General features: G+C 28.9%; 1 protein-coding gene across 2 annotated transcripts in view; it reads left to right on the top strand.

Moving 5' to 3' along the window:
• Window positions 1-27875, top strand: part of Dad (Daughters against dpp) — a 131655-nt gene that overhangs the window by 73938 nt on the left and 29842 nt on the right. For both annotated transcript variants that reach the window (XM_075374889.1, XM_075374890.1), the window contains one exon: window positions 3082-3186. In XM_075374889.1, coding sequence (XP_075231004.1) covers window positions 3082-3186 — 105 coding nt within the window. The remainder of the gene's footprint in view (window positions 1-3081; window positions 3187-27875) is intronic.

The following is a 27875-nucleotide window of genomic DNA, read 5'->3' on the forward strand; positions in this document are numbered from 1 at the left end:
GTGGGGAAAAATTGAGATTCGGTTTCTCCAAAAGATGGCATAGATAGTTTATTTGGGCTCAATTTTCTCAAAATTTTGCCCACCTTGTTTTAAGCGCAATACGTGTATACATTCTTATCTTACATTTAAAAAATAATTTTGTCCCCTAATTTTTCTTCTTCCCCAAAAATTGAAAAAAGCTTTTTTTTTTTTTCATATCTTTTAACCGAACTTTTTATTTGTCCTAGTCGTAGTAGCAGTGTAGGTGACGCAAATACTTTGTGGTGGGGGAACAGATCAACATTTTAAAAATAACGGTTTTTTTTTTTAATTTTCAAGCTTTTTTTGGTTATGTAAACTTTTAATATGATAAAGTTTTTAAATAATAATAATATTACTACAAAATTTCATGGTAATTCATCCCGAAATCGAAGGTAACTTTTTATTGGTGATACATTTTTCGGTGGAAATTTTTTTTATTTCTTCCATTTAACATAGCAAACGTAGAAATATTTAAAAAAATTCTTTGGAAGTTGATTTTTGAGATGGGAAGCAGGAAAAAATTTTTTTTCTTTCTTTTAAAATTTGTTTTTATTAATTTTAATATTCAATTATAATTTTACAATAAGACTTCATAATAAATTACCCCCACTCCAAAAAAAAATCTTAGGCAACTTTTTAGTGTATAATTATTTTACCACTGTATAAGAACCAATGCCAGGAAAGTATTACAACTTTGTAGTCAGCTTTTTTATCTAAGAAATATTTTTTCTTAAAAGTTTTCCAACGGTAAAATCTAAAGGTTTTACGAAAGTCTTCATTCATTAGGTATATCAAATTATGTTTTGTGATCTTAGTTATCTCTATTTGATATTGGGTTTACAACTAATATTATTGTTTCTGAATTTTAATAAATCATACAAAGGATGAAAAAATAATAAAAGTATTTATATTTAAATATTTTTTATAAATTAAGCTCTTTTCTTTTTTGTTTAATGATATAGCCACTAAGTTCGAAGCTTGTTCGTGGGATATGGAAATGGAAATTTGTAGCGCATGGAAAATGCCATGACCGGGTTTGAACCAGGAACCTCCTGGTTAAAAAAAGGAACCTCCTGATGAAAGGCTACCACTCCATTACAGACGGATATTGCTGTGTTAGATTGGTTTACATTTAAGTATGAAATTCTGGTGAAAGAATTTTAAACAAAAAGGTAAAAATAAAAATCGTAATTTTTTACTTCCTTGTAATGCAACTTTTGTGATCGCGAAAAATTTCGGTTTTTGAGATTTCAACGGAAATATCCATTTTGATCATCCCTGAATCCATTTTGACTAGTTTCGGCGTGTCGTCTGGTACGTATCTCGTATAACTCAAGAACGATTAGACCGTAGAATGTTGAAATTTTGGATTTAGGACTGTTGTAACAACTAGTTGTGCACTTCACCATTTGATTGCAATCGACCTGATCAAAAATGTCCAAACAAACCCAAAGTTTTGGATTTTGGACTTTTTCTTAATTGCAGTAGTAAGTTCTCATTGAGAGCTTTTCAACTATATATCATATGTGGTACTTACTTTCATTAGTTCCAGAGTTGTAGCCATATAAAATTTTAATTAATGAAATATTTGTATCTTACAAGTGCAAGAAGACACATCGATTCAAATCAGACGTCATCTTTTTTTAACGTTTTTTTTTTTTAATTTAAATATATTGATTTTTTAATAATTATTAACGACTTGTAAAAAAACTTTTACAATAAATAATAATTCAATTATAATAAAAAAATATCAGAAGTTATTAATGAAATAAAATTTTATGTACTTTTAAAAATGTGTATTTGTAATTTATAGGCGTACAAGGAAGTTATGTGGTGTCCACATTAGATTTTTTCATACAGGTTAACTACATTTGGTGATACGTCCATATATAACTCTTTACTGTTCTTGTACCTATTAAAAATTACGATATGGGTTGCCGCTACGATCTATCATATACAATGAAAATACAGATAAGTGTGGTGGTTGTATTTTTACGGATACGGGTCATTTCATTAACAACTATGTTTTTGTTTTTTTTTAACTGACGTCACTGGTCACTTAAAACCGGTAACATTTTGTTTAAGTGATTTGATACGAACTATGTCATTCCTCTAAGTTTTGTAACCATTCTTAATAATGTAAAAAAAAATAAAGGTTGTAGTTTTCCTATTAAACACGAATATACTGTTTATATTATTAAGCCTTTACACAGGTGATGCAATCCTAGAAGTTACTTTATATTCTGTTCATTATACGGTCTAGCTGGTGTAGTATTGATGATCGATTTCCAAGAAAGGTTTCTACAATCGAAATGTAATAAATATTAGAATATTTTGTTTGTTGAGATTTTTGATCATATTTAATGATCAATATTGAATGAATTTTTTCTCTTGTCTACTTTTTTAAAGATCGCTGATCAATAATTTGATAGGCTACGTGACTTTTAATCAGTATTGCAGTCATTCGAGAGAAATATTTATTTTTTTCTTCGAATTTTATAAAAACTACTGCTCGTTGGCTTAAACTCGAGTCTCCTCCATATATCAGACACCAAGGTGTAATGACTTTATTAATTTTTGACGCAGTATATACGTTAGTTTTATCGTGTTTAATGGATATAAAAAGGATTTAATAATTAAATTGAATTGTTAGGACAAGGATTTTAATAAAAGAAAGGTGTTATAGTGGCCAATACTGTCTAAAATATTTTATACAAAAATAACATATTTATTGCTTGTCCTTAATAGCGCTTAGGTAATAAGTATGCTGTATTGGGTTACATTTATCATCATTATTTTTATTTTTAAATCTACTGAAATATTTAAGTCTAATTTTAGACATTTTATTTTACTGATCTACTAATAATTTATCAATTCCTTTTAACACATTAATATAACACTTATATTTGATATATAATATTTTGTTTAATTAGGTTTTTAATTGTTCTATTTTTCTTAATATAAGGAATTATAATTATTTACTTTCTTAATAAATACATTGTTTATTTTCAGATTCATCCCATTCATATTGTTGATATTCGGGAATAATTTTCATTTCAGATCGGGCCCCTAGTGAAGGCAATTGTTGCGGGAGGCAAAACAACGATCAAGGACCACAACAAGAACGTCTCGAGTTGCGAGGGTCTTTAGCTACCAACGGTGAAGGTAAGTGTCTTTTTTCTTTTTTTTAAGATTTAAACCTGAGAACTTCGATCAAAATCAGCTGATTTACGATGACGAGTTTATCACTAGACTAACCCGGTGGTCCCCGAAAAAATTGTTCATATCTTTTTTTTTTTTAAATCTACTGAAACGTTCTAAACTTATGCCCCTTTTATTATTTTACCTAATAATGTTTATTGTTTTTTAACACGTTAATATAACTTATATATATATATATATATATATATATATATATATATATATACACTTTTTAATTAGCTTACGTAAAGTAATTTTAAAGCTAAGTTAGATAATTTTATCCAGTTTATAAGAAGTGTATATGTGCTTTTTTTTTAAATCTTTGTTAAGATTATTTCCTTAATGTATAAAAATATATAAGAACCTTCTATAGAAGGTTTTTATTTATATAAAAACCTTATATATATATTTCATAAAGTAATTCTTTTAAAAACATTTTAATGAAAAGGTTTTTATTTATATTATTATTGCTCCACTGTATATTTTTTATTAAACATTAAATATTAAAGGGATTTCATTAATTTTAAGATTTTTTTAAGAAAAAAAATTGTTTTCAAAATCGGTCTTTGAAATTTATTTAATCACACACAATTCCTGTTTTAAATCGAGATTTAATTATGATTATTATTTTTTACTTAATTGATAAATAACAATTTACGTATTAATTATATATATATATTTAAGTGTTTTGATTCTATTCTATTAATATCACAAATTAAATCTGTTATAAAAAATATATATATATCTTTAAAACTGGAACTATTCCAGATTCAAGTTTTGAAATTAACACACGTACGACGTGTGTATATATATATATATATCGATGTAGATAGATAGGTGATAAATAGGCGGCACTTTCCAAGTGTGTCACAGCGCCGGAGGACGTCCAACGTCATGGCGTGTGTGGCGCCGACTAGGACCTCGCCACCACGGCGGTCGAGGTCGTGAAATGTAGCCAGCATCTCTATGTTAATTAACAATATGAAAAGCTTTTTGACGCAGCTACTCTTTTGTTTACCTTTAGTGGCGCCTCTTCGGTTCATTTATATATACATCATACTCATAAATGTATTTGTGATAGCTTGTTGTTATTATTATTATTATTAAAATAAATTAGTTTTTGCCTTTAGTAGAAACAGTCTTATTAATTCGTTGTTGTTTGTTGTAATATAATACCTTTTGTCTATAGATAACAATATTTGTTGTCTACTTCAGTCTCTATTCTGGTGTTTCTATTAGGTTATTACTAACATTTAGCTATATTCTGTTTTAATTTAGAGGATATCTTATTTATTTTAAAAAAGGGCTGACTTATCTCTATATTTTTATCTTTGATTTATTCTAGAATTCGATATGGATACCAGAGGTGTAAAATATTAATTATTCTTTGATTAAAATTGTTTTAAATCTAGATTTTAAATTAAGTTAATTTTAAATTTGATACATATAGTTTTTTAGATTAGATACACATGTTGCCTTTTTTTTATATATAAGATATGAAATTCGGTCTCGCAGTTTCATCCGAATAGTTAAAGACTTTTTTTTTAGAAATTACTTTTATTTTTTATTTTAGACTTTATTTACATTGAAAATATAGTAGAATAATATATTTTCTAGACTAGACAGTGTTATTAATTAACAATTTTTACTTCCTTATACGAAGTACAAGAAAGTATTGTAATCGCGAAAAATTTCGGTTTTCAGATTTCAAAGGAAATATCCACTATGACCATCCCTGAATACATTTTTACTAGTTTCGGCTGACGTTTGGTACGTACGTACCTTGCATAACTCAAAAACGATAAGCGGTAGAATGTTGAAATTTTGGATTTAGGACTACGATGTCATCCTTTTTAATTTTAAATAGTAACTTTATGGTTTATACTTCCTTGTACGAAGTAAAAAAAATTTTAGTTTTCAGATTTCAACGGAAATATCCATTTTAACTAGTTTCGCAGTGACGTACGTACGTAAATCGCGTAACTCAAAAACAATTAGCCATAGGATGTTGAAATTTTGGATTTAGAACTGTTGTAACATCTAGTTGTGCACCTCCCCTTTTGATTGCAATCGGACTTTATCGAAAACGCTCCCATATCCACCTCTATGGTCTGATTTTGCCCATTAACGAACTCTACTGAGATTTTGGGTCGTTACATTTTATTTATAAAATGGAAGGGGATTGGCACAAAATTACTGCAATTATCGTGGCCACTAGAAAGTGAAATATAAACGTATACATAAGTTTATATATATATATATATATATATATATATATATATATTTTGAAGTTACGGTGGTTTTGGGGTCTGGGGGATGTGAAACGCGAAGATATGTCGAAGTTTTCCGGAAGTCGAATCATGGTACCTATTACAATAGGAAGCTTTCTTATGAAATCTATCTAAAAAAAAATTATAACAGCAATTTGCTCATTTTTAAATCAAGTTAAGCAATATAATCTTTTAAACTGAAATTTTCAGATAATTGTCATTGATTATCTCCAATTATTTTTTCTGGGAAAAAATCAGTTTTTTCTGTAATTTTTTTCAGAAAGAATATTTTTAATATTGATCCAGTTCTGTGATATTTTCAGTGAAAATAAATGTGTGATTTTTAGAGAATCGTATTACTAAAATTACTATAGTGCTGTTGTAATCGTCTTTTTTTTTCAGTATTAGTTTTTAATAATGCTGCTTTTTATTTTGTTAATTAGCTTAAAAACAACTAAATTTTATAAACTTAGGATAACTATAAACATTAATTTAACAGACACTGTTCTAATTTGAATTATTGAGATTATGGGTCGTCTTGTCTGGCCAGTCAAAATGTTATCCCAATGAATTTTACTTTTGAAATAATTTTACTTTTTTCTAATACGTAGAAACAACAAATTGATGATAATTTTTATTTGTATTTTATTATTTTGTAGTTCGTATAAAAATTATGAATTAATTGCTAATAGTATGTTTTAGCGATTTTTTTATTTGCATTTTTACATTTCGATACGATAATCATCGACAAATGTACTTCATTAAAATTGTCAAGTAGTTTTTTTTTAATATAATAAATATTTTGAAATAGTAACGGTTAATTTTTTTTTATATATCCTTCGGTCTCTGCATGGTTTCCCACAAGGTGTAAAGATAACATCCGCCTTTTATTTTTTCGATTTAAAAAAAAAAATTATGTATTATTTTTATTTCGTACTGTTTCACCTTTATAATTTTTGTATTTAAAAATTATATCTATTAGTCTCGGTTTCTAAGGGGAAAAATATATTAAGGTTAATTATAAGTAAAGAAAATATATGCAAACGAACGGACGCATTATTATATATTTATGTTTACTATTTCCATCTAATAAAACTTTCTCCGTTTTTAATTAATCCAAACGTCCGATGTTCATTTATTGTATATGTATAAATGGTAATGTTTAATAATATGCGTCGTATGCGTGCGCTCGTGTGCGGGCGAGTGAAGGTATGAGACAAGGCCATAGACCGACCGTTACGTTATGTTTGTTAGGCGCGTGTTCTCCTCCACTTAAATCGTCTAGGCGCCGTAAAACCCGACACAGCTTTGTATGAGGGCGCCAGCATCACCTGTCTATATCTCCCAACTCGACTTAGTATAGTAACATTGCATCGTTTCTATTCATCTCATTACTGTAATATAAATTTGCGCACATACACTACTAGACCAGACCTTTTGTTAAATTATATCTATGATATAGTATTGTGTTAATAATATGATTAACTGTCGGGAATACCGTTTGATTTTTATTATTATTATTTTTTTATAAGCATTACAATTAAATTTTTCGAGAAATTTGAACTCGTCTCGTATCAAATATATTACCTACGTAAGTGAAATACCTTGGTAAAAGAAAGGGAGGTCAGTCGTTTAAAAAATGGTACCTGGAATAATTAGTTCTTATTATGTTGAACTAATTCATATAATTGAAGTTCTATTTTTTAAAAATTAAATCTTGAAAAATAAATTTTAATTTTTTTTTACTGAAATGTGTTGTATCTGTCTGAATAATTTACTTCATTACGAAGTAATTTAATTAATTACCTTTAAAAATATTAATTCTTTAATTTTATAGAAAGAAGATTTTTACATTTTTATAGATAAACAAAATTATTAGTTTTGGAAATAGCTTTCCGAATCTTAAAAACTACATCGGTTACTGTAGTTTATAAAATCAGTTGTAATAGATGATAATCACCGGGTTGGTCTACTGGTGATAACGTCATCGGAAATCAGCTGATTTAGAAGTAGAGTGTTCTAAGGTTCAAATTCTAGTTGAGGCAGTTACTTTTATACAGATTTTCATACTAGATCGTGGATACCGTTGTTCTTTGGTGGTTGGGTTTCAATTAACTGCACATCTTCTACAGTGCACGTCTTGTACAGCCACAGGTCGACCATTCGACCTGTGGCTGTATTCACTTCATTTAAATTCATACATATCATCCTCTTAGGTAATACCTTACGGTGGTTCTAGAGGCTAAACAGAAAAAAGAGAGAAGTAATAGACTATGAATTTCATAAAAATTATCGAATTAAGAAGAATTTTATTTTAAATTATAGTTCAAACAAATTTAAATTAAACTTTTAATATGGAATTCAATCTGCTCAGTAAGCTTATGGAATATTATTAAAAAAAAATGTCTTATATCTGTCCGTATGATCATTTTTTTTGTTTCACTAAATTCAAGAATTTACGATTGTTTATTTATAGTATATTGTCGATTCCTTTCACGATGAATTAGTATCAAGTATTTATACTTTTAATTCTTCGATTTATATATTTTTAAAAGTCACAAATTTAATTTTTTTAAATGCGTCTATTTTCGTTACACGCACGCACACACATACCACACATATAATTTCTCCAACCAGTTTTCCAGCTACTGCCAGGTATGAGTGTGTGTGTATAGGTAAATGAAATTACTACTACCGATTTGCAAGGCCTGACATATCTGCAGATATAGTGTAATATAAATGTACCGGTAAACATGTAGTCTGGAATAGACTCAGGTCAATCACTCCTGAGGCGTGTGGTTAATTGAAACCTGACCACCAAAGAACATCGGCGTCCATATTCTAGCATTCAAATCCATATAAAAACAACTGCCTTAACAAGGGGTTCGAACCTTAGAACTATCGACTTCGAAAATCAGATTTTTTTTTTTTTTTTTTTTTACTTCCTTTTTTGAAATAAAGGAAGTATTGTGATCGCGATAAATTTTGATTTTCAGATTTTAACAGAAACATCCATTTTGACCATCCCTGAATCTATTTTTATTAGTTTCGGCGTGACGTTTGTATGTACGTATGTATACATATGTATCTCGCATAACTCAAAAACGATAAGCCGTAGGATGTTGAAATTTTGGGTTTAGGACTGTTGTAACATCTAGTTGTGCACCTCCCTTTTTGATTGCAATCAACTGAACCAAAAAAAAAACCCAAAATCCAAACCAATTTGTATTTTTTTTCTTTTCTTAACTGCAGTGATAAGACCTCATTTAGAGCGTTTCAATGATATATCATAAGTGGTACTTATTTTCATTGGTTCCATACTTATAGCCAAATAAAATATTAATTAAATAAAATATTTGCAGGGAAAGGCACATTGGTTCGAATCAGACTTCATTTCCCTTTTTTTTTAATTTAAATATATTGATTTATTAACCTCTAGTGTAAAATATTTTTTACGATAAAAAAATCAGAAGTTATTAATGAAATAAAATTTATGTACTTTTAAAAATGCGTATATGTAATTTAATAATGTACAAGGAAGTAATGGGGTATCCACATCAAATTTTTTATGTATATAAATTTCTTACGCTACCTTATTTCTTTTTAACCAAACTGCTTAACAACAAACTGGTTACTATCGACATAATTCTTTCAGTTTTTTTAATGAAAATTGCACATATTTTTAATATTTTGAAAATTATTTTATCCATTAAGGTTTTAACAATTTTCGCGAAATATTTCGTTTATGAGTTTAGTAAATTTGGGTATGATCTATAGAATTAAATTTTTTTTCGATCTCGCTTGAAACATGTCCCGTCCGTTAAATAAATTCTATTCATCTGATTTTCATGAGAATAAAGTTTTTATTGCTTTTTTTTTTAACTTTATTTTACAGGCTTCTTATGTTCCTTTAAACGTGGTAGCGAAAAAATTATTTCGGTAGAAATTTATTTTCTTTGCATAATATTTATTATTACTCATAATTACCTAGAATCAGAGATCTGTACATATTTTTAAATTTTAAGAAATATTTTTAGGCTTGTTGGGATTTTAATCATCGTACTTTGTGTTACTTATTAAAAAAAAATTAATATCTTAAATTTTAACTGTTCCTGTAGCCTTAATTATAATTGAATACTTTTCAAAATTAATTTATAAATAATTTATTTTATTTTAATGAAAGATCACATATTAGAAATAAATTTTTAATTATTTATTACAAATAAATATACATAAATGTGTTTTTTTTTTTCAAAGGATGCAAAAAAAGTTAAAAACTTAACTCTTTTATTTATTGTTATTATTTTTGTAACTCAATTGTATGAAAATAGTATATTACAATAATTAACAAGAAAGAAGAAAATAAAATAGATATTTGTATGGTAAAACACAATCCATTTATTTCTGATGGCAGGATTATTCAATCTTGAAAGAAAATAAAATAAAATTAGCGTGCTTAGTCATAGGGCACCACTCGAAGAATTAAGTAATTTATATATAAAAATTACAAATATTAAAATTTTGTTTAATCATTTCAAATTATTTTCCAAAAAAGTTTTCTTCGATTAAATTTTAATTTATTTTTATATATTTTTGTTAGTTTCATCCGTAATGCCAAGACCTTGTAATGAAACGTTTAAAAACATCATATTTTTATGTTAACACCTAAACTGTGGAATATATTATCATCAAATATAGAAATATATAAAGTATATTACGAATAATTTTCAAAACATTTTTGATAAAAATCTTAATATAATACAAGTATTTAATTAGTTAAGCTGAATGTGGTTTTTTTTTCTTTTTTTATTATAAAATATACGATATGGTTGTATAAATATTTATAAATTTTAAAAATATTTCTATTTTATTGTTTATTGTAATAATTCCCTTAGTCTACAAAAATGTAAAAATTAATTAGGTGTGTTATAATCAGCATAAGATTTTAGCTTTTTAAATATATCTATTTATAGCTTTAAAAATCTCTAAGTTAAATATTAGTTATAATCTAATTTAAATTTTCTGATTGAAAAAAAAAATGTTAATCATGTTTACTTAAATGTTTTGAAATGGATCGTTTGAATACATAAAAAGATATATGAATAAAAATTCTACCAGTCACATAACTTTTTTCCGCTGTAATCGGATTTTAAGTTTTTTTAATCCTTTATGTTTAGTAATATTACGTAAAACAAATTTGTGGATTAACAATTAGTATTGCATAATTTTTAATTTATTGTGAAATTGTAGATGTTGATTACAGTACAATTGTATGAAAAAATTATTTAGGAACTTTGTGATAAATAATACATATATTTTAAATATATGTATATAAATGTATTTGTTTTAGTAATTACGATTTTTTAAAAATTTTCCTTGAATCATTTTAAAGTAGATTCAATTTGAAGAGACACAGTTAGAAAATGTGAACACAAGAAGTAGTAATAGTGGATGATTTCCCCTTATAGTAGGTAGTGGGAAGTATATATACATATATATACTCTGACGACCTACCGGTGTATTGCTTATGCCGGTTTGTACTCGAGTCGATAACGTGTTGGCGGCTGGCGATGGCGCCTGTTTGACGAGGCATCGTGACGCTCCAGTTACCTGCGGCGTCGCTACTTTTACCCCTACTCGTTCTGTTCTTTACTCGTGTAATCGTACTCTCTTTGTCATCCAGCTCGCGTAACCTCTGAAAACGTCTCGCTTTTGCAGCCACCTATCAGACATTAGACCTGGTGCCCTCCTCCTTTCGTTTTTCTCTCTTTTTTTTACTACATACATTCTTTTTCTACTTCTTTCTTATTTTCAGGTCGTTGCATATCCTTATATATATATGTATATATATATATATATTTATTAAACCTGAATAACATAGGAGAGATCATCGACGTCTATTTTAATAATATCAACAAAAACAAGCAGACTTGAAATTAAATGAAAAATTGCTAACGGCTTTTGTCTTGTTGTCCGTTCGTCATCGTTGTCGTCGTCGTCTGGTTTGTTAAGTTAATTTACTGGTTTATTATTCCAGTAACATGTACTGGTATATATTAAAGATCATCAGATGGTTACTATAATAATATTGTTTATCGATCTTTGTGTAAATCGATTTTCTTTTATTTACGTATTTCTTTATATAGTAGGTATACCTCTGACGACTTCGTACGCGTCTAATTAATTATTATAAAAGAATCATTTAAAAAAATTATGCAAAGGTCAATTTTCGATTTAATTAATTAACATATGAAAAACTTACTGATGAAATAATCATGATTTATTATTGAAAACCGGATTTTAGAAACCTCTTGCTGCAAAAAATAACGGAAAAAATTTTATAATTTACAAAACTTTAAAAAAATTGTTTTGGGTTTTTTTTTAAAAATAGAATTCAATATAAATCTTATATAAAGAAAAACATGCTACGTTCATTAACAACCATTTTATATTTACTTATAACTATATTTTAAAATACAGATATTTAAAAAAATAATGTACGAGTTTTTTTGTTTTTTTTTTAATTTCCTCATTAGAAGAGTTGAAGGCTATTCAAAAATTTCTAAAAGGTTAGAAATAATTTTGAAAAAAACACAAATGAAAAAATAATTTTGTAATTTAAAAATTATTTCCTCAAATGTATTAACGTAGTAACGTTTTTGTGTGTTTTATAATTTATGATAATCAAGCTTTCCGTTGATAGAAGCTTTTATTTATATCGTATTTCTTATTATTTAGTACACAGAATACTTTTAAAAACTATTGAAATCATCATCACGTATATTATTGAAAAACAAAAATTTTAAAACTGTTTAAAAAATTACGTGGATAAATATTTCCCCTGGCGAGTTGAAATAATTTATATAACGCATTGTTTTACTAGAGAAATAAATATATTATATTCAGGAGAACCAGTCAAAAGTTGCTTTCTCTGCGGGTAATGATGTTTGTACTTTACCATTCCATAATAAAGGTGTCACCTGTTGTATATCATCTCTATTTGGGTGGGATTAGCATGTTGATGTGCAACCGTGTATTTAACTCATCGTAGAAGGTACCGGTCATTCTTCACTTTGGAAAAGTAAGCAACCGTAGTTTACGGCTGGCCGGGAAGTCCCTTTACACTAGTTATGAATTTATTAGGGTAGGTACAGTTTACCTTCTATGAACCTAAAACGTCGGCGTGGGTTCCACCATGTTCAAAGCACAGCTGTATACGCCTTCATGTCCGGTTGTTCATCAGCAACAGCATATCAGGATTGATCATTTAAAATGCTGACCGAAGAGCTTCTTTGAGCTACTCGTTGTTGACGTATCTGCGTTTTCGGATCTCTTCTTTTACAAATACCAAAAATTAATTTTCAGGTGTGTTCAGGTCAGGGCTTGTTGCTGGCCAAGGCAGTGGAGCCGGCAACTCGTCTGATCTAGTGATTGGGAAAAATTTCATTGAGGCGTCTACGGACATTCAAAACAAAATGCGCTGGAGCACCGTCTTGCTGAAACATAATGATGGCCAGCGATTCTGTTGTCGTTAATTCCGGAAGGAAATTACTCGTCGCTCATTTTCAGATAAATGTGTTGATTAACGGCACCTTCGAAAAAATAAGGACCAAGGGTATGTTCAGGTGTCATCCCGGCCCTAATCACAACATGAGGCGGATGGTGTTCGATTTCCTCAAAAAAAGGGAGGATTGTCTTTCGACCAGAAAAAACATTTCGGTTACGAGAGCTTCGGTAAATCGCGACGCTCATCTGAGAACATGACATGTTTTTATCGTTTGCTTTCGAAAAACGTTCAAACAATAACTGATATGCATAAACGCGTCGATCAAGATCATTTTCACTCAACTCATTAATTGTGGCTGGATGAAAACATCTAACTTTCAAGTCTTTCTGCATATGGTCTCGCATTGTCGATCTTTAAATGTCTAACTCTGCAAAACGTTTGCGCGTTGATTTTATCGGTGATCGTTCAGTCGATACCTCCACAGTAGTACGCGTCTCAGCTCGATTGTTCGGCCTCCCACTGCGTAGCGCAAGAATACGACCCATTGCAAAAACCTTCTCCTATATCAAAACGTTTGCCGTGATGGTGATGATTTCCCAAAACGTACAAAGATCATTCATAATATTTCCAATGTTTTACTAGTGACTGGACGTTCATGGACCCATACGCAAGCTAACAAACGCTCTTCGACAGTGAACACATTCATATCCGCCGTCGTTCCACACTCGACTATGACTAAGGTCATCCCACCGCTAATGAACATACCGGACGATCCCCACCACGGCTCATTCTCCTCCCCTTTTCTAGCAACAATGAGGGAAATCAACGGTAAGAATTGGCAGCAATAGAGCCCAATTAAGCTGGATTTATTACAGTATTAAAGGACTTCCCGCTTACATGGTATTAAGCCTGGCATAGGATGATTCTTAATGATAGGAATGACATTTTGGAAATAACTTAACTTACAGATTGCCCAAAAAGTTACGGCTGTGGTACGTAATATAAATTATATGAGTGAACCATATTTGTTCTAATATAGATTAAATCAGCACTGGGACTCTGGCACTCTTGGAGCGGTTAAGACGGAGTCCCGGCGGGAGTGGCTTTTTGGGTCGTTTCCGTTAGAGGCAGGCATTGGAAGGACCGAGTCCTGGCAGGGGCGAATCTCAGGTTTCCCTTGTTAGAAGCAGGCATTAAAAGACCGACTCCTAGGGTGGCTAGATCCGGCGTTATCGGGCCTCATAGAATCCTTGTCCTGGGAGTTAGAGACGAGGCACCTCCCAGGGCTGTGTAAATGCTTATTTTTGGGTCAGGCTCTGGGAGGCTTCGAAGAAAAAATAGATTAAATCAATAAAAAGAAAATCTACGTATTAATACCGTATTCGCATATGACATATATCCTTACCTAAAATTACTCAATCCAGAAGTTTTCGGAAACGTTGCACTTATAGATCTAGCAACGAATATGTTACAAAAAAATGAAGTTTCAGACATTATTTATTTTTTTAGATTCTATTTATTTTGAAATTTAAAAGTAATACAGCATTGTTAAAAAAAAAGAAAAAAATGGGAATCCGAGATCGGTAAGTTAAGAAGAAATGTCTCACAAAATCCTAAATTCATCAGTAAATTCTGTGAATTTACTGATTTAATTTTCTTTACCAGAATTTATTACCAATACTTTTGGAAAACCCTATTTTTTCCAAAAAAATCTTTATAGAAGAATTAAATCTGAGCATATTCACGAATTTTCTTTTTTTAACTGTGGTCCTTGTAGTTTTTTTTTATTTGAAAATATTCCGTTTGCATTTGCTATTAAATTAACTAATCGCAAATGTTGCAAAGTATTACTTTATTTTATGATTCTCTATATGAAAGTTGACTGATGATCTTTTTACACGAGTGGTAAAAATCGTAACCATAGTAACGCCTTTGAAAACGACCAGTATTATTATGAAACTTATATTTCAATAATATATATATTCTTTTGACTATATATACACCGTTAAAATATTCTTTAGCGTTAAGTGATTCATGGGTTTAAAATGTTATTGATTTTTTCTTTAGTCTCCTTTTTCATGAATTTGACAACTGTGGTTTTCTCACCCCATTTTTCAATATATTTTTTTATTGATTTGCCAGTTTATATTCTCTTAAAAATAGGAGTATTGTTCTTTTTACAATACTTTTTCATAAATTTCCTCTCTTCTATAATCAATCAATCTTTGTTTATTGTTTAATTGTAAGCTTCGACAAGTTGAAAGATTGCCACAACGGTGCAGCTGTTTGTATATCGACTGAGAAGATCAGTTCTTTTATATTTTGGTTTAACGACTGGAACTATTTTTCAATTGAGCCTTTATGCGCGTAGACTGGTAAAACTGATTTTTTTAGTTTTATTCAATGGATAAAGAAAGTGTGTTTTGCTTTTAATATTTCGTATATAAGAAGCAAAAAGGCAATGTCCGTCGCTTTAAATGAATTCGTCTTTATCAATAATATAAAATTATACAGCTAATTCCTCCCAGTTTCTTCCTTTTATTAGATTTTGTGGATATTTTTTAAATCCCTTAACTTCTTCTTAGTATGTTATATATAATCCTTTTACAATTTTCTGAATGATTTTAATTTATTCCATAAAAAATATAATACAAATAGGTAAGATAAAAATGTTGCCGGTGACGTCATTGTGTTCTAAAATTAACAGGATATTTATTATTGAAATATTCATTTTGCAGTTATTATTATTATTATAATACTGCAAAAAAATTAATAAATAAAAAAATAACGGAACACGCGGGTTATTCATGTACGTGTCTTGATTGGTTAATTGTAACAGTGTGGTCGGTTCATTCTCCGTGTGTGCGTATATCCTCATATCATATAAAAAGTTAAGAAAAAATAACTGGTACTGCTTAATCGTCCAACATGTAGGAAGTTATGTAGTAATACTGACTGCATCTCACCCGATATTATTCAATCAGACAAAATGAAAATTATAGTTGTACAAGTTATGATGTCATCCTTTTTAATTTTAAATACTAACTTTATGGTTTATACTTCCTTGTACAAAGTAAAGGAAGTATTGTGATCGCAAAAAAAATTTCGGTTTTCAGATTTCAACGGAAATATCCATTTTAACTAGTTTCGCTGTGACGTACGTACGTATGTATCTCGCGTAACTCAAAAACGATTAGCCGTAGGATGTTGAAATTTTGGATTTAGAACTGTTGTAACTTCTAGTTGCGCACCTCCCACTTTTGATTGCAATCGAATGGATCAAAGGTGTACAAAAAAGTCCAAAATTAAAAAAAAAAATAAAAAAATGGATTTTGGACTCTTTCTTAACTGCAGTAATAAGAGCCCTCATTGAGAATTTTCCAACGATATACCATACGTAGTACTTATTTTCATTGGTTCCAGAGTTATAGCCATATAAAACTTTAATAAAATATTTGAAGACACATTGGTCCGAATCTGACTTCATTTTCTTTAATTTTTTTTACGTCTTGATTGTAAAAAAAAATTCGATGAATAATAATTTAATAAGAATAAAAAAAAAAAAATATGAGAAAAATATCAGAAGTTATTAATGAAATAAAATTTTATATACTTTTCATTAAAAAAAACAAAAAAAACCAAAAAAAAAAACATGTGTATATATAATTTAATAGGCGTACAAGAAGTCTCGTGATGTCCACATCAGATTTTTTTATGCCAAAATTGGTCTTTTTATTCTGTTAAACGTTTATATTTTATAATATAATTAAATTATTTCCATTCGATGTATGAAGCCGTTACTTAATGAAAATCCATCATAACAAATTATGATATCTGATCACAACATTTTTTTTAAAGAATTATGACAGCTATTTCGATACAGCAATACCTTCCAAAGATGTTACAGAGTATAATAATTCTGTTTGTAATAATTGTATTGTATGTGCAGTATGTTTCGATACTGTGTGCTGAATCAGCTGTCGTGATTTTTTTTGCAAATTTTATAAAAACAGATATATTTTTATTTTGTTTTATTAATTTTTTTGATTTCGACATCCAATAAAAAAACAAACTCCGTTATAAGTTTTATTTTACTTTTTATTTAATTTTGTTTCAAAATTCAGGAAGATTAAATTAATAAACGATTATCATTAGCTAAACTTAACGAACGAGTAGATAGCTATAGAATGTTTCTTTAATTTTAACGGTGTCATGGAATTTCCTATTTTTTAATCAATGATATAGCGGGCGGCGTATTGCTGTGTATATATGCTGACGGCTGACTTACCGCGCAATTAACTATCCTTACAATTCTGACAATCTACTGCATACTATGCAAGTATACGAAGCTATACGAGATGTTTTCGTAAAGAAATGACTATCTAACTGTTCCACCCAACCTACCGGGATGGTCCAGTGGTTAACTCGTCATCGCAAATCAGCTGATTTCGAAGACGAGAGTTCTAAGGTTCAAATCCTAATAAAGGCAGATACTTTTATACTGATTTGAATACTAGATCGTGGATACCGGTGTTCTTTGGTGGTTGGGTTTTCAATTAACCACACACCACACATTTCAGGAATGGTTGACCTGAGACTGTACAAGACTACACTTCATTTTTACTCATACATCATTCTCATTCATCCTTTAAAGTAATATCTGATGGTGGTTCCGAAGGCTTAACAGAAAAAGAAAAAACTGTTCCACCCGTCCTATCAGTCTATCTGTCGCACGCAATGTGCACAGCTATACGCTGCCTGCTGTACTTAAGGTAGTGCGACGTCTGATTTATTTAATTTCTTATAAAATGGTATCAATAATAATGTAAATAAATAATATTGGGGTCAGTTAGTATGTAATATTTTGAAATAACAGGATTTTATTGGTTAATAAAGCATTTAGGGTGTCTTTAAAGTTTAAAAAGCCAGCATAGATTTGACCTTGACATAATATTACATTTTAGGAAAATTAAATGAAACATTAAGTATGAAAGTAAAGAATTATGTTTAAAAAAATATTCTACTCTGAATAACATTTTGAGATAAGGAAACCACGGTGATCCCACCCCCAAACCGAAGGAAGGTAGCAAAAGAACAAAAATCGTATTTCAATTTTAAGAGATCAGGGTTGATTTTTTTTTTGTTATTTACATATGCATCGAAGGTAACAAATTTGTTTTAATAAAATTTTCTGTAAAATACCTTTGAAGAAAATCAAAATCTTTTTTTTTGCGATATCCCTTCACCCCGTTAAACAACCTTGGAAAAAAATATAAATATGATCAGTGCACTAATACAGAAATATTTGAAAAAATATGTATTATCAATCCTGAAATGTAAGCACAAAAGCAGTGCGACGCACATACATATGTTTTTTTTCTATGCAGATGAACTAGTTTGCCCGAAAACGTAAAGATTTGAAAAAAACATCTTACCCAATTTTTGACATGATCACTTTCCCTTTTAATTTAGCTATCTAGCTACTACATTCGCCGGGTAAGTAAAAATCAGAATTTATAATATTACAAAAATTTTTAAAAACTTGCTTATACTTTTTAGTTATACTTTAAATCAAATTATCATACTTTGCATGACTTTAATTAATAGGTTAATTTGGATTCCAAAAAAAATAACATCCGTTTTGCTTATTTTGCAATTTTTTCACCCGAACCCTTAATTTATTCCCGTACGGGGGGGGGGATATTTGCAAAAGAGCGGTGGATCCCGACCTTAGTAACAGTGCAAAATTTCATCTATAGACAATTTCAGGAAGTATGTTAAATTATTACAACTGCACCCTTAATTTACCCCCGTACGGGGGATGTTTGTAAAAATAATCGTTGAATATTGTATTGTCACCCGACCTTAGTAATTGTGCAAAATTTCATCAATAGGCAATTTCAGGAAGTATGTTATTACACCTGCACCCTTAATTTCCACCCGTAATTTACCCCTCCTCCCCCGTACGGGGGATGGTTGCAAAAGTAATGATGGAATATTATTTTGTCACCCGACCTTAATAACTGCAAAATTTCATCAGTAGGGGCCGTGTCAGGAAGTATGTTAAATTATGGATGCAAGATTTGAGGACAAACATGAAAAAAAAACATTCCGAGTTAGAGAAAAGCACGTAATTATTTTATTTTTCAAATTAAATTTAGGATGGTTTATATTTTATCAGTTGTTTCTACGGCTTTTAAAAACAAAATACCCTGCGGAATGTGTTGTCCATTACATACGTTAGCTGTGTACGTAGTGGGCGCGATAAAAACTGACATTTTATTCTTAGGAAGTAGTGTTATTAAAAAAAAAAAGCGAATCAGCGGAAAAAACCAATTTTCTGCAATAAACTGTTAAGACAGTTAGCTAACTTATGTGTTATATGCCATATAACACTTGTTATATGCCAGTAAAATGTTAGCCGAAAAGACTCTTTTAAAATGTATTTGAACATATGTTTTTGTTTGTTATTAATATTTTCTTTTGTAATCTGAATGTTTCTTTTATCTGTACGTTATTTTAGAATATTTTTTTTTAATTTTTTCCCTCTATTTTTATTATATTTTATTTTGGCTTCTTTTTTAAATATTTTTCTATAATTTGGGTACTGATAATCTAAATCAATATTCCTTTTTTTTTAATAATGGTTGTATTTTTGTGGTATCCTGTTTTTGACCGAAATGAAGTCCTGTTTTAAATCGACCTTTTAATGGTAGTTCATCTGTTTTTGTGTTTGTTATTAGCTACATCTGAATTCGTTTTCCGGATTTTCATGAAATGTTCTATCAATGATCCTGGCTAATAGAGATGAAATGAAGTTTTCATAAAAATGTTTCGATTCGAAATTAAAAAAAAATAGCCTCACCGCTATTTTTTCTTTCATGATGATTTAAGAAGAGGTACATACGGTTGGGGGGAAGGGATTTTCTGTCGCAGAATCACTTCTGCCACAGACCGATTCGTGTGTCCTTTATTCTAGATGTCACCTATGATTTCCAGTCTACTTCTCAGTATCTTCTTTTTTTTAATCTCCGGGACCACTGTTAGGTACTAATTCAGAGGATGAGATGAATGATTTGTAGCGTGTGTGAAAATACCATGCCTGACCGGGATTCGAACCCGGGACATCCAGATGAAAGACCGAGACTCTACCACTCGCGTCACGTAGGCCGGCATTTCTCAGTATCTACGTGTAAGATATTTCAATCTTTTATGCTTTGCTCTATTTTTAAGACTGAAATTTATTTCTGGGGGACCGTATCTATTAATAAACAGCATCTTGCTTCATCTTTTTTTTAGTATACTATTAAATATTTACAGCTTACATCGATTTTCGATCAGTTTTAATTTTTTATTTTCCTTTACAATGCTTCATTTGATTTTTTTTAAAACCAAAAACAAATAAAAAAACTGATACTAACAACTATGCAACCCTTAAATAACTTTTCAATAGTTATACATAAAAAAATGAAATTAAATAATTGTTCCTCATTTATATATATATATATATATATATATATATGAGACTACTCCACCACAAGCATTGCTAGGAGAAAAGGGTGCCTTATGAATGGAAAATGTAGGATTGTGACATATCATATTAAAGAACAAAGGTTTTGGCATTATAAATTTCGGGGCTAACAGCTCTTACAACTAAAATAACGGCGATTTAATATTTTTCACATCTAATTTCAAAAGTAGGAGTATATTACACACTTAACTTAATAGTCTTGTATCGAAAAATAGGTCATTTGAAGGTGAGAAAATTTTCTATATTTCATTTTTCTATGTTTAACTATTAAAAATTAATATAAGAACAGTTATATTTTGTAACTCTCTCTCTCTCTCTCTCTCTCTCTCTTTATATATATATATATATATATATATATATATATATATATATATATATGTTTGTGTGTGTGTATATACATTAAACACATTTTCAAAATATGCACCGTTGTATATTGCGTTTGTATGCTTGTAAAAAGTTTTGTCTTAATTTAATAAAATTTTTCCAACGACTGATTTTTATTTTGGTTTTCTACTAAAACTGATTAGCAGGTAAAACGTTTTGTTTAGATTTTTTATTGGTTTCGATGATGAGTGAATTTATTTGATAATTTTAAATTACATGAGTATTCGCGCGGGAAAAAAAGGTTCAATCTCGTTTTAATAATTTATATCGTTACTTAGAATTGAACTTAGGACCTAGAAATTAGCATTTCTGATCTCTAACCCGCTAACACAATGATTGAATTGTAGTAAATTTACTTAAAAAATTTCAAACTGTATTGTAATTATTTATTGCGCAACTTTGTATTAACTCTACTCTACATGAGTTCTAAGAAAGTTATTTATAGCAGCCAACTTCTTTCTTTGATTCAATACATCAGTTTTCATTTCCCCCCTAACCTGTAGTTAAGATAGTTATCTCATTTGTATGATGCTATTAGCACTAAACATTATAATCCCTGTTATATGTATACATATGCTAATATCAGTAATTGGATTGAATTGTTATTCTATGTTGTACTGGATTTTTAAAATTTGTTGTATGAAATATTCATAATTTTTTATTTATTTATGTTATTGTGACCATTTTCGACAAAAAAAAATCAGAGCATTAAAAAGAGACGGATCAGTTAGCATGCTCAAGAGAGCATGAATCAACAATGAAGAAAAACGAATTAAAGAATCAAAACAAAGAACAAACAATATAGATCTTATAAAATAATTTATAATAAATATATATATAAGTATATATGTACACGAAGAGAGAAAATTTTCAGCTGAACATTTATATGGATTTCTTTATCTGGAAAACAACGATGTTCCAAGTTACGCCGTACTAATTTTTTATATACTTTAGCAATAAAGTTATTATTATATATATCTGCCCTGTGCCTTATATAAATAACTAAATAATTAATATTCTTATTAAACTCGTAAATATGTCATTATAATTAGTATTATTTATACATTTTAATTAAGTGGCGCCTACGTTCCTATTCCTGGCGCACGTACAGCATATATTGTTTATACTTGCATATTAAGGGGCGTTCCTTAAGTGGTGTACTTAACTATGTTGCATATTTTCTTATCAAATTTGTCCTTGAATGGCCTTCACTTTACAACGACGTAACAGTTCATTAGAAAAATATTATCATGTTTTTCTAATAACACTTTTCAAGATGATTACTTAGTAATAACCAAATATAATTAATTAAGTCTTTGATTAAAAGGACATAAAAATTTATTTACGTATTTTATTATTTTGCATTATCGTACTTAAATTATTGTTTATTTAATTAATATCAATTTGTAATTAATTTATTTCATTTTTAAGATATCAACTTTATTAAGTCTTTCAAATTATCATTGTTATAATTGAAAATTTTTTAGAATGACTAACATATAGGCATAGCTGCCAATTTTTATAATTCGGAACGATTATGCCACGAGTTCGCTCATTAATTTGTGATATTTCTGTATACATCAGGTTTGAGCGTACTTTTATTTATGTTTAAATATTGAATTAAATATCGGAAAGCAACGAATTTAATAACCTGTTCAGTAGCGGCTAGCATATAGGCACTGTGGAACTGTAGCACCCCTTATTTCCACATGATATCGATAACATTTAATACGACTCCCTTTTTTATTTAATTCTTTCTTTATACTTGTACAATATATAATCCTTAAGCTTAATGTCTGTAGTCATCCCACAGTTTATGAAAAAGGTCTACATATGCTGCACGCGAGACTTAAAAGGAGAGAGAGTGATAGAGAGAGCACGCACTATCGCTACCGCAGTGCCAACCCTGGCGTGCTGGTGGAAGGAAGATTTTTTTTTTACTCTGCGTATGTACGGAACGTTCCTTGTCTTTCCCTTTTCTAGTTAAGACGGTGGAGGGAACATAAAAGCGGTTTAGGTTTTTTTCAGTAGCGATCAGAAGATGGCTGAAGGCTCTTTGATTGCCAAATCTGTCCAAAAAAAACGCTAGAAGGGCGAAAGAGAAGGTAATTAGTACAGACTAATTATTTGTTTCCAGCGAACATAGTGTTTTTAAGCGGACATTTTATTATCTAATCTGTATTGATATTTTATTATTTATTCGGTTAAACCGAATACGGTTTTTAAGCACAATGTGCTTAAAAACCTTGTAACATATTCTTGAATGTGATAAAATGTAGAATTATATTATTATCCTGTTTCCAGCTATTCTATTTGATTCATTTTTTCGGTTCTTTTATTTTATAAAAAACTTTTTTTATGAAAAGGTTCAGAAAAAAATTTCTGGAGCTGCAGCCCCACTAATTTTAGCTATGAATCGCCATTGAACGTGTTTAAATATTACTGCTAATATTCCTGTATTAATGTTTACAATATTATATCACTCGTTTTTCTTTTACGAAATGACGAAAATTAAGTGGCACACATAAAAGATACGAGCAGAGTGCTAGGGGTTTACTACACAGCATACAAATATTCGTTTTGTAAGCAACATTGTTGTAGGAACATAAAACAATCATTGCCTGTTGGCTTGCCTTTTATTAGTAATTTATGTTACCACTGGTCAAAGTTGTAAAACGTTACCAAATATTTTAAATGAATATTTGGTATAATAGTGATCGTCATGATCACTAGATACATACATCATCATCGGTGTACTACTACAATGATAGCAGTACACCGATGAGAATGTTACACAAGGCATTCGCATCGGTGGCATCCTGACTAAGACAAGAACAAGGGCGAGAGATGCCTTTTGCCTAGGTTTCGGTGATGACCTCCGGTAAAGCTCATAAGGGCTAGGTACGGTGCAGATCCGTGTTAGTCTAGTGGTGAACGCGTATTCCCAAATCAGCTGATTTAGAAATCGAGAGTTCCAGCGTTCAAGTCCTAGTAAAGTCAGCTATTTTTACACGGATTTGATCACTAAATCGTGGATACCGGTGTTCTTTGGTGGTTGGGTTTCAATTAACCACACATTTCAGGAACGGTCGAACTGAGACTGTACAAGACTACACTTCATTTACACTCTTCATCATCCTCTGAAGTATTATTGAAAGGTAATTACCGGATTAATTTTTTTTTTAGAAGATCCTGAATATACATTTCGAATAATAAAAGGTTTATGTTTATCCTTCATAAATCCATTCTGAACTTCATTTTTATTTAATAAAAGTATTTAAAGTTATTTCTTATTTCTATATTATTTCATCGATGTCGATAAATAATTTTATGAAATCTTATTTAATACTTCAATCTGTTCTGAGATGATTTTTTTTTCTTTTATTCATAATAGAAGAGGAATAATATTTCGTTCCATGTTTATTTAAAATGATCTTTTCTATTTTATTAAATTTTTTGTAAATGTTTAAAAAAAATAGGTATTTAATTTTCTTTTTTTAATGGTTAAAATTATTGCAAATACGCAGTTTTTTAAGTTTTTTCTTTTTTGTTGTTTTTTTTTTTTTTATCTTAATTCTAACGCGAAGCATTTTAATGTAATATATATGCAATTTTCTTGTTAAAATAATAATAATAAAAATAAATAAATAAATAAAAGTATATGTTTGTCCTTGACAGTGATAAGTGTTATTATTAAATAGAATAAAATAAAATATATTGTACGCGTAAGTAACATGAATTGTTGCTTAAAATGTTCTTGTTTATTCATCTTTTTTCCACTTTAGCTGCGACTGAAACAATTTAAGGCGACAGACGCCAGATAAATTACCAATGAAGTATCCTCTTGAATTTTTACCCACTTTATTTTTATTATTGTTATTCTTGTTACGATGGCAAAATTAACATTTTCTTATACAAGCTTCAATTTATGTTTGCAAACGCAAACATAAAACTATCAAAGGTGATTTATTACTTATGCTTAATTAATTATTCATCCTTTTAAAAGGTTTTTCCGTTTTTTTGTAGGTTTTATATATATATATATATATATACTTTGTAACCATAGAACAATCAGACTTTGAATAAATCTATTAGAGACAGAATGTTGGTGATATATTACCGAAATTTGATTATCTTTAATATCCTTTAGATTTTATTATTAATACCTACATAATCTTATGAATGAAATCATAATATTTGATGGTTTTTATTTATTTTTTAAAATAAAGATTAATAAATGCAAATCTGTTTATTTTAGTCATGACTTTTAATAAATTAATAAAGTTTTATTAAGGAGCTTTGCATTTTTCCTTTAATTTTTTTTTTAACTTTCATTTCTAATCTGAATTTTTCATCTTTTATTTTCTTGGAATCATAGTTCAAGAAGGAAATTACGATAATAAGTTAAAAAATGGTGTATGTTTTTTCCTTCATTTTTTTGACGTTTCATGATCGAGGAAACCCCAAAAAACAAAAAAAAAAGTTGGTAGGGGGTAATATTCGAACGGTCATACTTATGTTGGCGTGTTTAAAGTTTAATAACTTTTGACTGGATAAATTGATTTTGTACAGAAACGCTTGTATATGGGGCAAATTGTTAGTTAAATTTTGGATTCAATATCTCCAGGGGGGTGGGGTATATAGTTTTTTGGAGTCAGTTTTCTCATAATTTTGGAAAACATAACACCACTTTATATTAAGTTGCGTACATTCTTATATTACCTTTTTTTAAAAAGAAAAAAAGAAAATTCTGCCTCAATATTTCTCCTTTCCCCCAAAATCGAAAAAAAAATGTTTGTATTTATTGTATGTTTATTAACCGAAATTTTTAAAAATGTTTTCCTAGACAGTACAGTAGTGAAAGCGATTCAAAAAAATATATTTTTTAAGGGTAATATTGAGGGTTGGGGAACCGAAAGTTTAAAAAACATAATTTTTTTGAATTTCTTAAAATTGTTTGGTTATATTTAAACTTTTGTTACTTTAAAAAAAAAAAACTTTTAGTAATATAATAAAATTTCAACATAATTCATCTTTCACCCCTAAAAAATAAATCTTAGGTGACTTGATTTACCTAATTGGTTGTTTGTTTTTTAATGGAATTGTTTTTAGTTTTCCATTTAATATAATAAACGTAAAATAATCGGAAAAAAGCTTTCTTGGAGTGTGATTTTGGTGGTGGGGGAGCAGACAGAATAAAAAGATACCGATTTTTTTACTTCAATATTTTTTTTTGTTTATTTAAATATATGATGGTAATTTTAAAATAAAATTTCATTATAAATTACCTCTTTCTAAAAAAGAAATATTAGGTAATTTTTTCCGTATAATTAACTATACGTATAAGAATAATATACCAATTCTAGAAAAGTATTGTAATTTTGTGTCAAAATTTTTTTTTTTCATATTACATTGTCAAAAATATTTAAAATACCGCAAATTTTAAGTATTTGCAAACGTTTTTGCATTTCTAAACAGAAATATTGAAGAAAGCTTTCCATTTTTCTAGATCATAATGCTTTTATATTTTCAACTCGTACGAACATAACAGGCAGTTTTTAAATATTAATTGGCAAATTATTTGTTTTTTTAATTCTATACTATCCGTATATTATATACAGTAATGTAATAAATAAATACATTCAGATACGTATGTAAAAAAAAAAAATAGCTCAATATTTATTTAAATTTAAAAATTTGTACCTTAGGATATAAAAAAAAATTACGTTTAAAAAGCGCTATTCAACCCCATGTCTTAATATTTTTTTTTTCTTTCATCTACCTTCTACTATTTATTCTGAAGTTTGTAATGGGAAATCTTTTTTCTGGCTTATTTATTCGTTCTTCCAATTAAGAAGTATTTACGATCCGTCCATATAGAATTATTGCGTTCAATTCACCGGGTTGTTCTAGTGGTGAACTCGACATCGCAAATCAGCTGATTTCGAAGTCGAAAATTCTAAGTTTCAAATCCTAGTGAATAAAGGCAAAATTACTTTTATACGGATTTGTATACTAGATCGTCGATACCGTTGTTCTTTGCTGGTTGGATTTCAATTTACCACACATTTTAGGAATGGTCAACCTCAGAATTTATAAAATTTAAACTTCATTTACATTCATATATATCATCCTCATTCATCCTCTGAAGTAATAAATTATGGCGGTTCCGGAGGCTAAACTGAAAAAGAGGAGAGAATTATTTTGCCCAGAGATATTACCATTTCAAATACATCTATTAAAAGTTAAAATTAAAGTTTGTGATATTATTTTTTTTAATTATCGATAGAGTTTTCTGTGGTAGGATATTTACATTTCATTATTCAGTAATATATTGCCTAAATAAATGTAGTTACTATGATTACTGTTAGTTTAAAGAATAGTTGATTGTTTTGTAGGAGAGAATTCTGCTGATTTTATTTAAGTTAAGATTTCGTTGAAAAAATTCGAATTAAATTTTTCAATTAAATTTAAGTTTCAGTTTTCCAAATTTCGAAAGTTATAATGCAGTTATAGATTCCACGATTGTTTTGTTCGTTTGAAAAACGTTTTAAATGTACATATTAAAAAAAAAGTAAATAAAGGTTTTTTTTATAGTACAATAAAAAGAAGTGCCAAATTTTTTTTTGACGTGTACTATGAGTACTGCCTTCTCGAGACAGCGGATAAAAACAAAATCAAAAGTGAAATTGTAAAATAATATTTTCTTTGTAAATTTTTTTTCGTTATATTTGTTTATGTTATGAATTAAAAAAAAATTATTTTATTTCCATCATAAAAGATGTAGTATTTCGTTTGGGTGGTTGAAGAGGGGCAGAGGTTATTGTTTTAAAAAGCTGTTTAACCACTATTATTTTCACTGGTTGTCTGTTTTCATTAATAATTACTTTATCTTTAGTTTTATCTAATAAAATAAGTTCAAAAAACTGAAAGATAATATAAATACATAGTTATCGCTTAT

Source organism: Lycorma delicatula, chromosome 9 (genome assembly GCF_047948215.1).
Source record: "Lycorma delicatula isolate Av1 chromosome 9, ASM4794821v1, whole genome shotgun sequence".
NCBI classification, from domain to species: domain Eukaryota; kingdom Metazoa; phylum Arthropoda; class Insecta; order Hemiptera; family Fulgoridae; genus Lycorma; species Lycorma delicatula.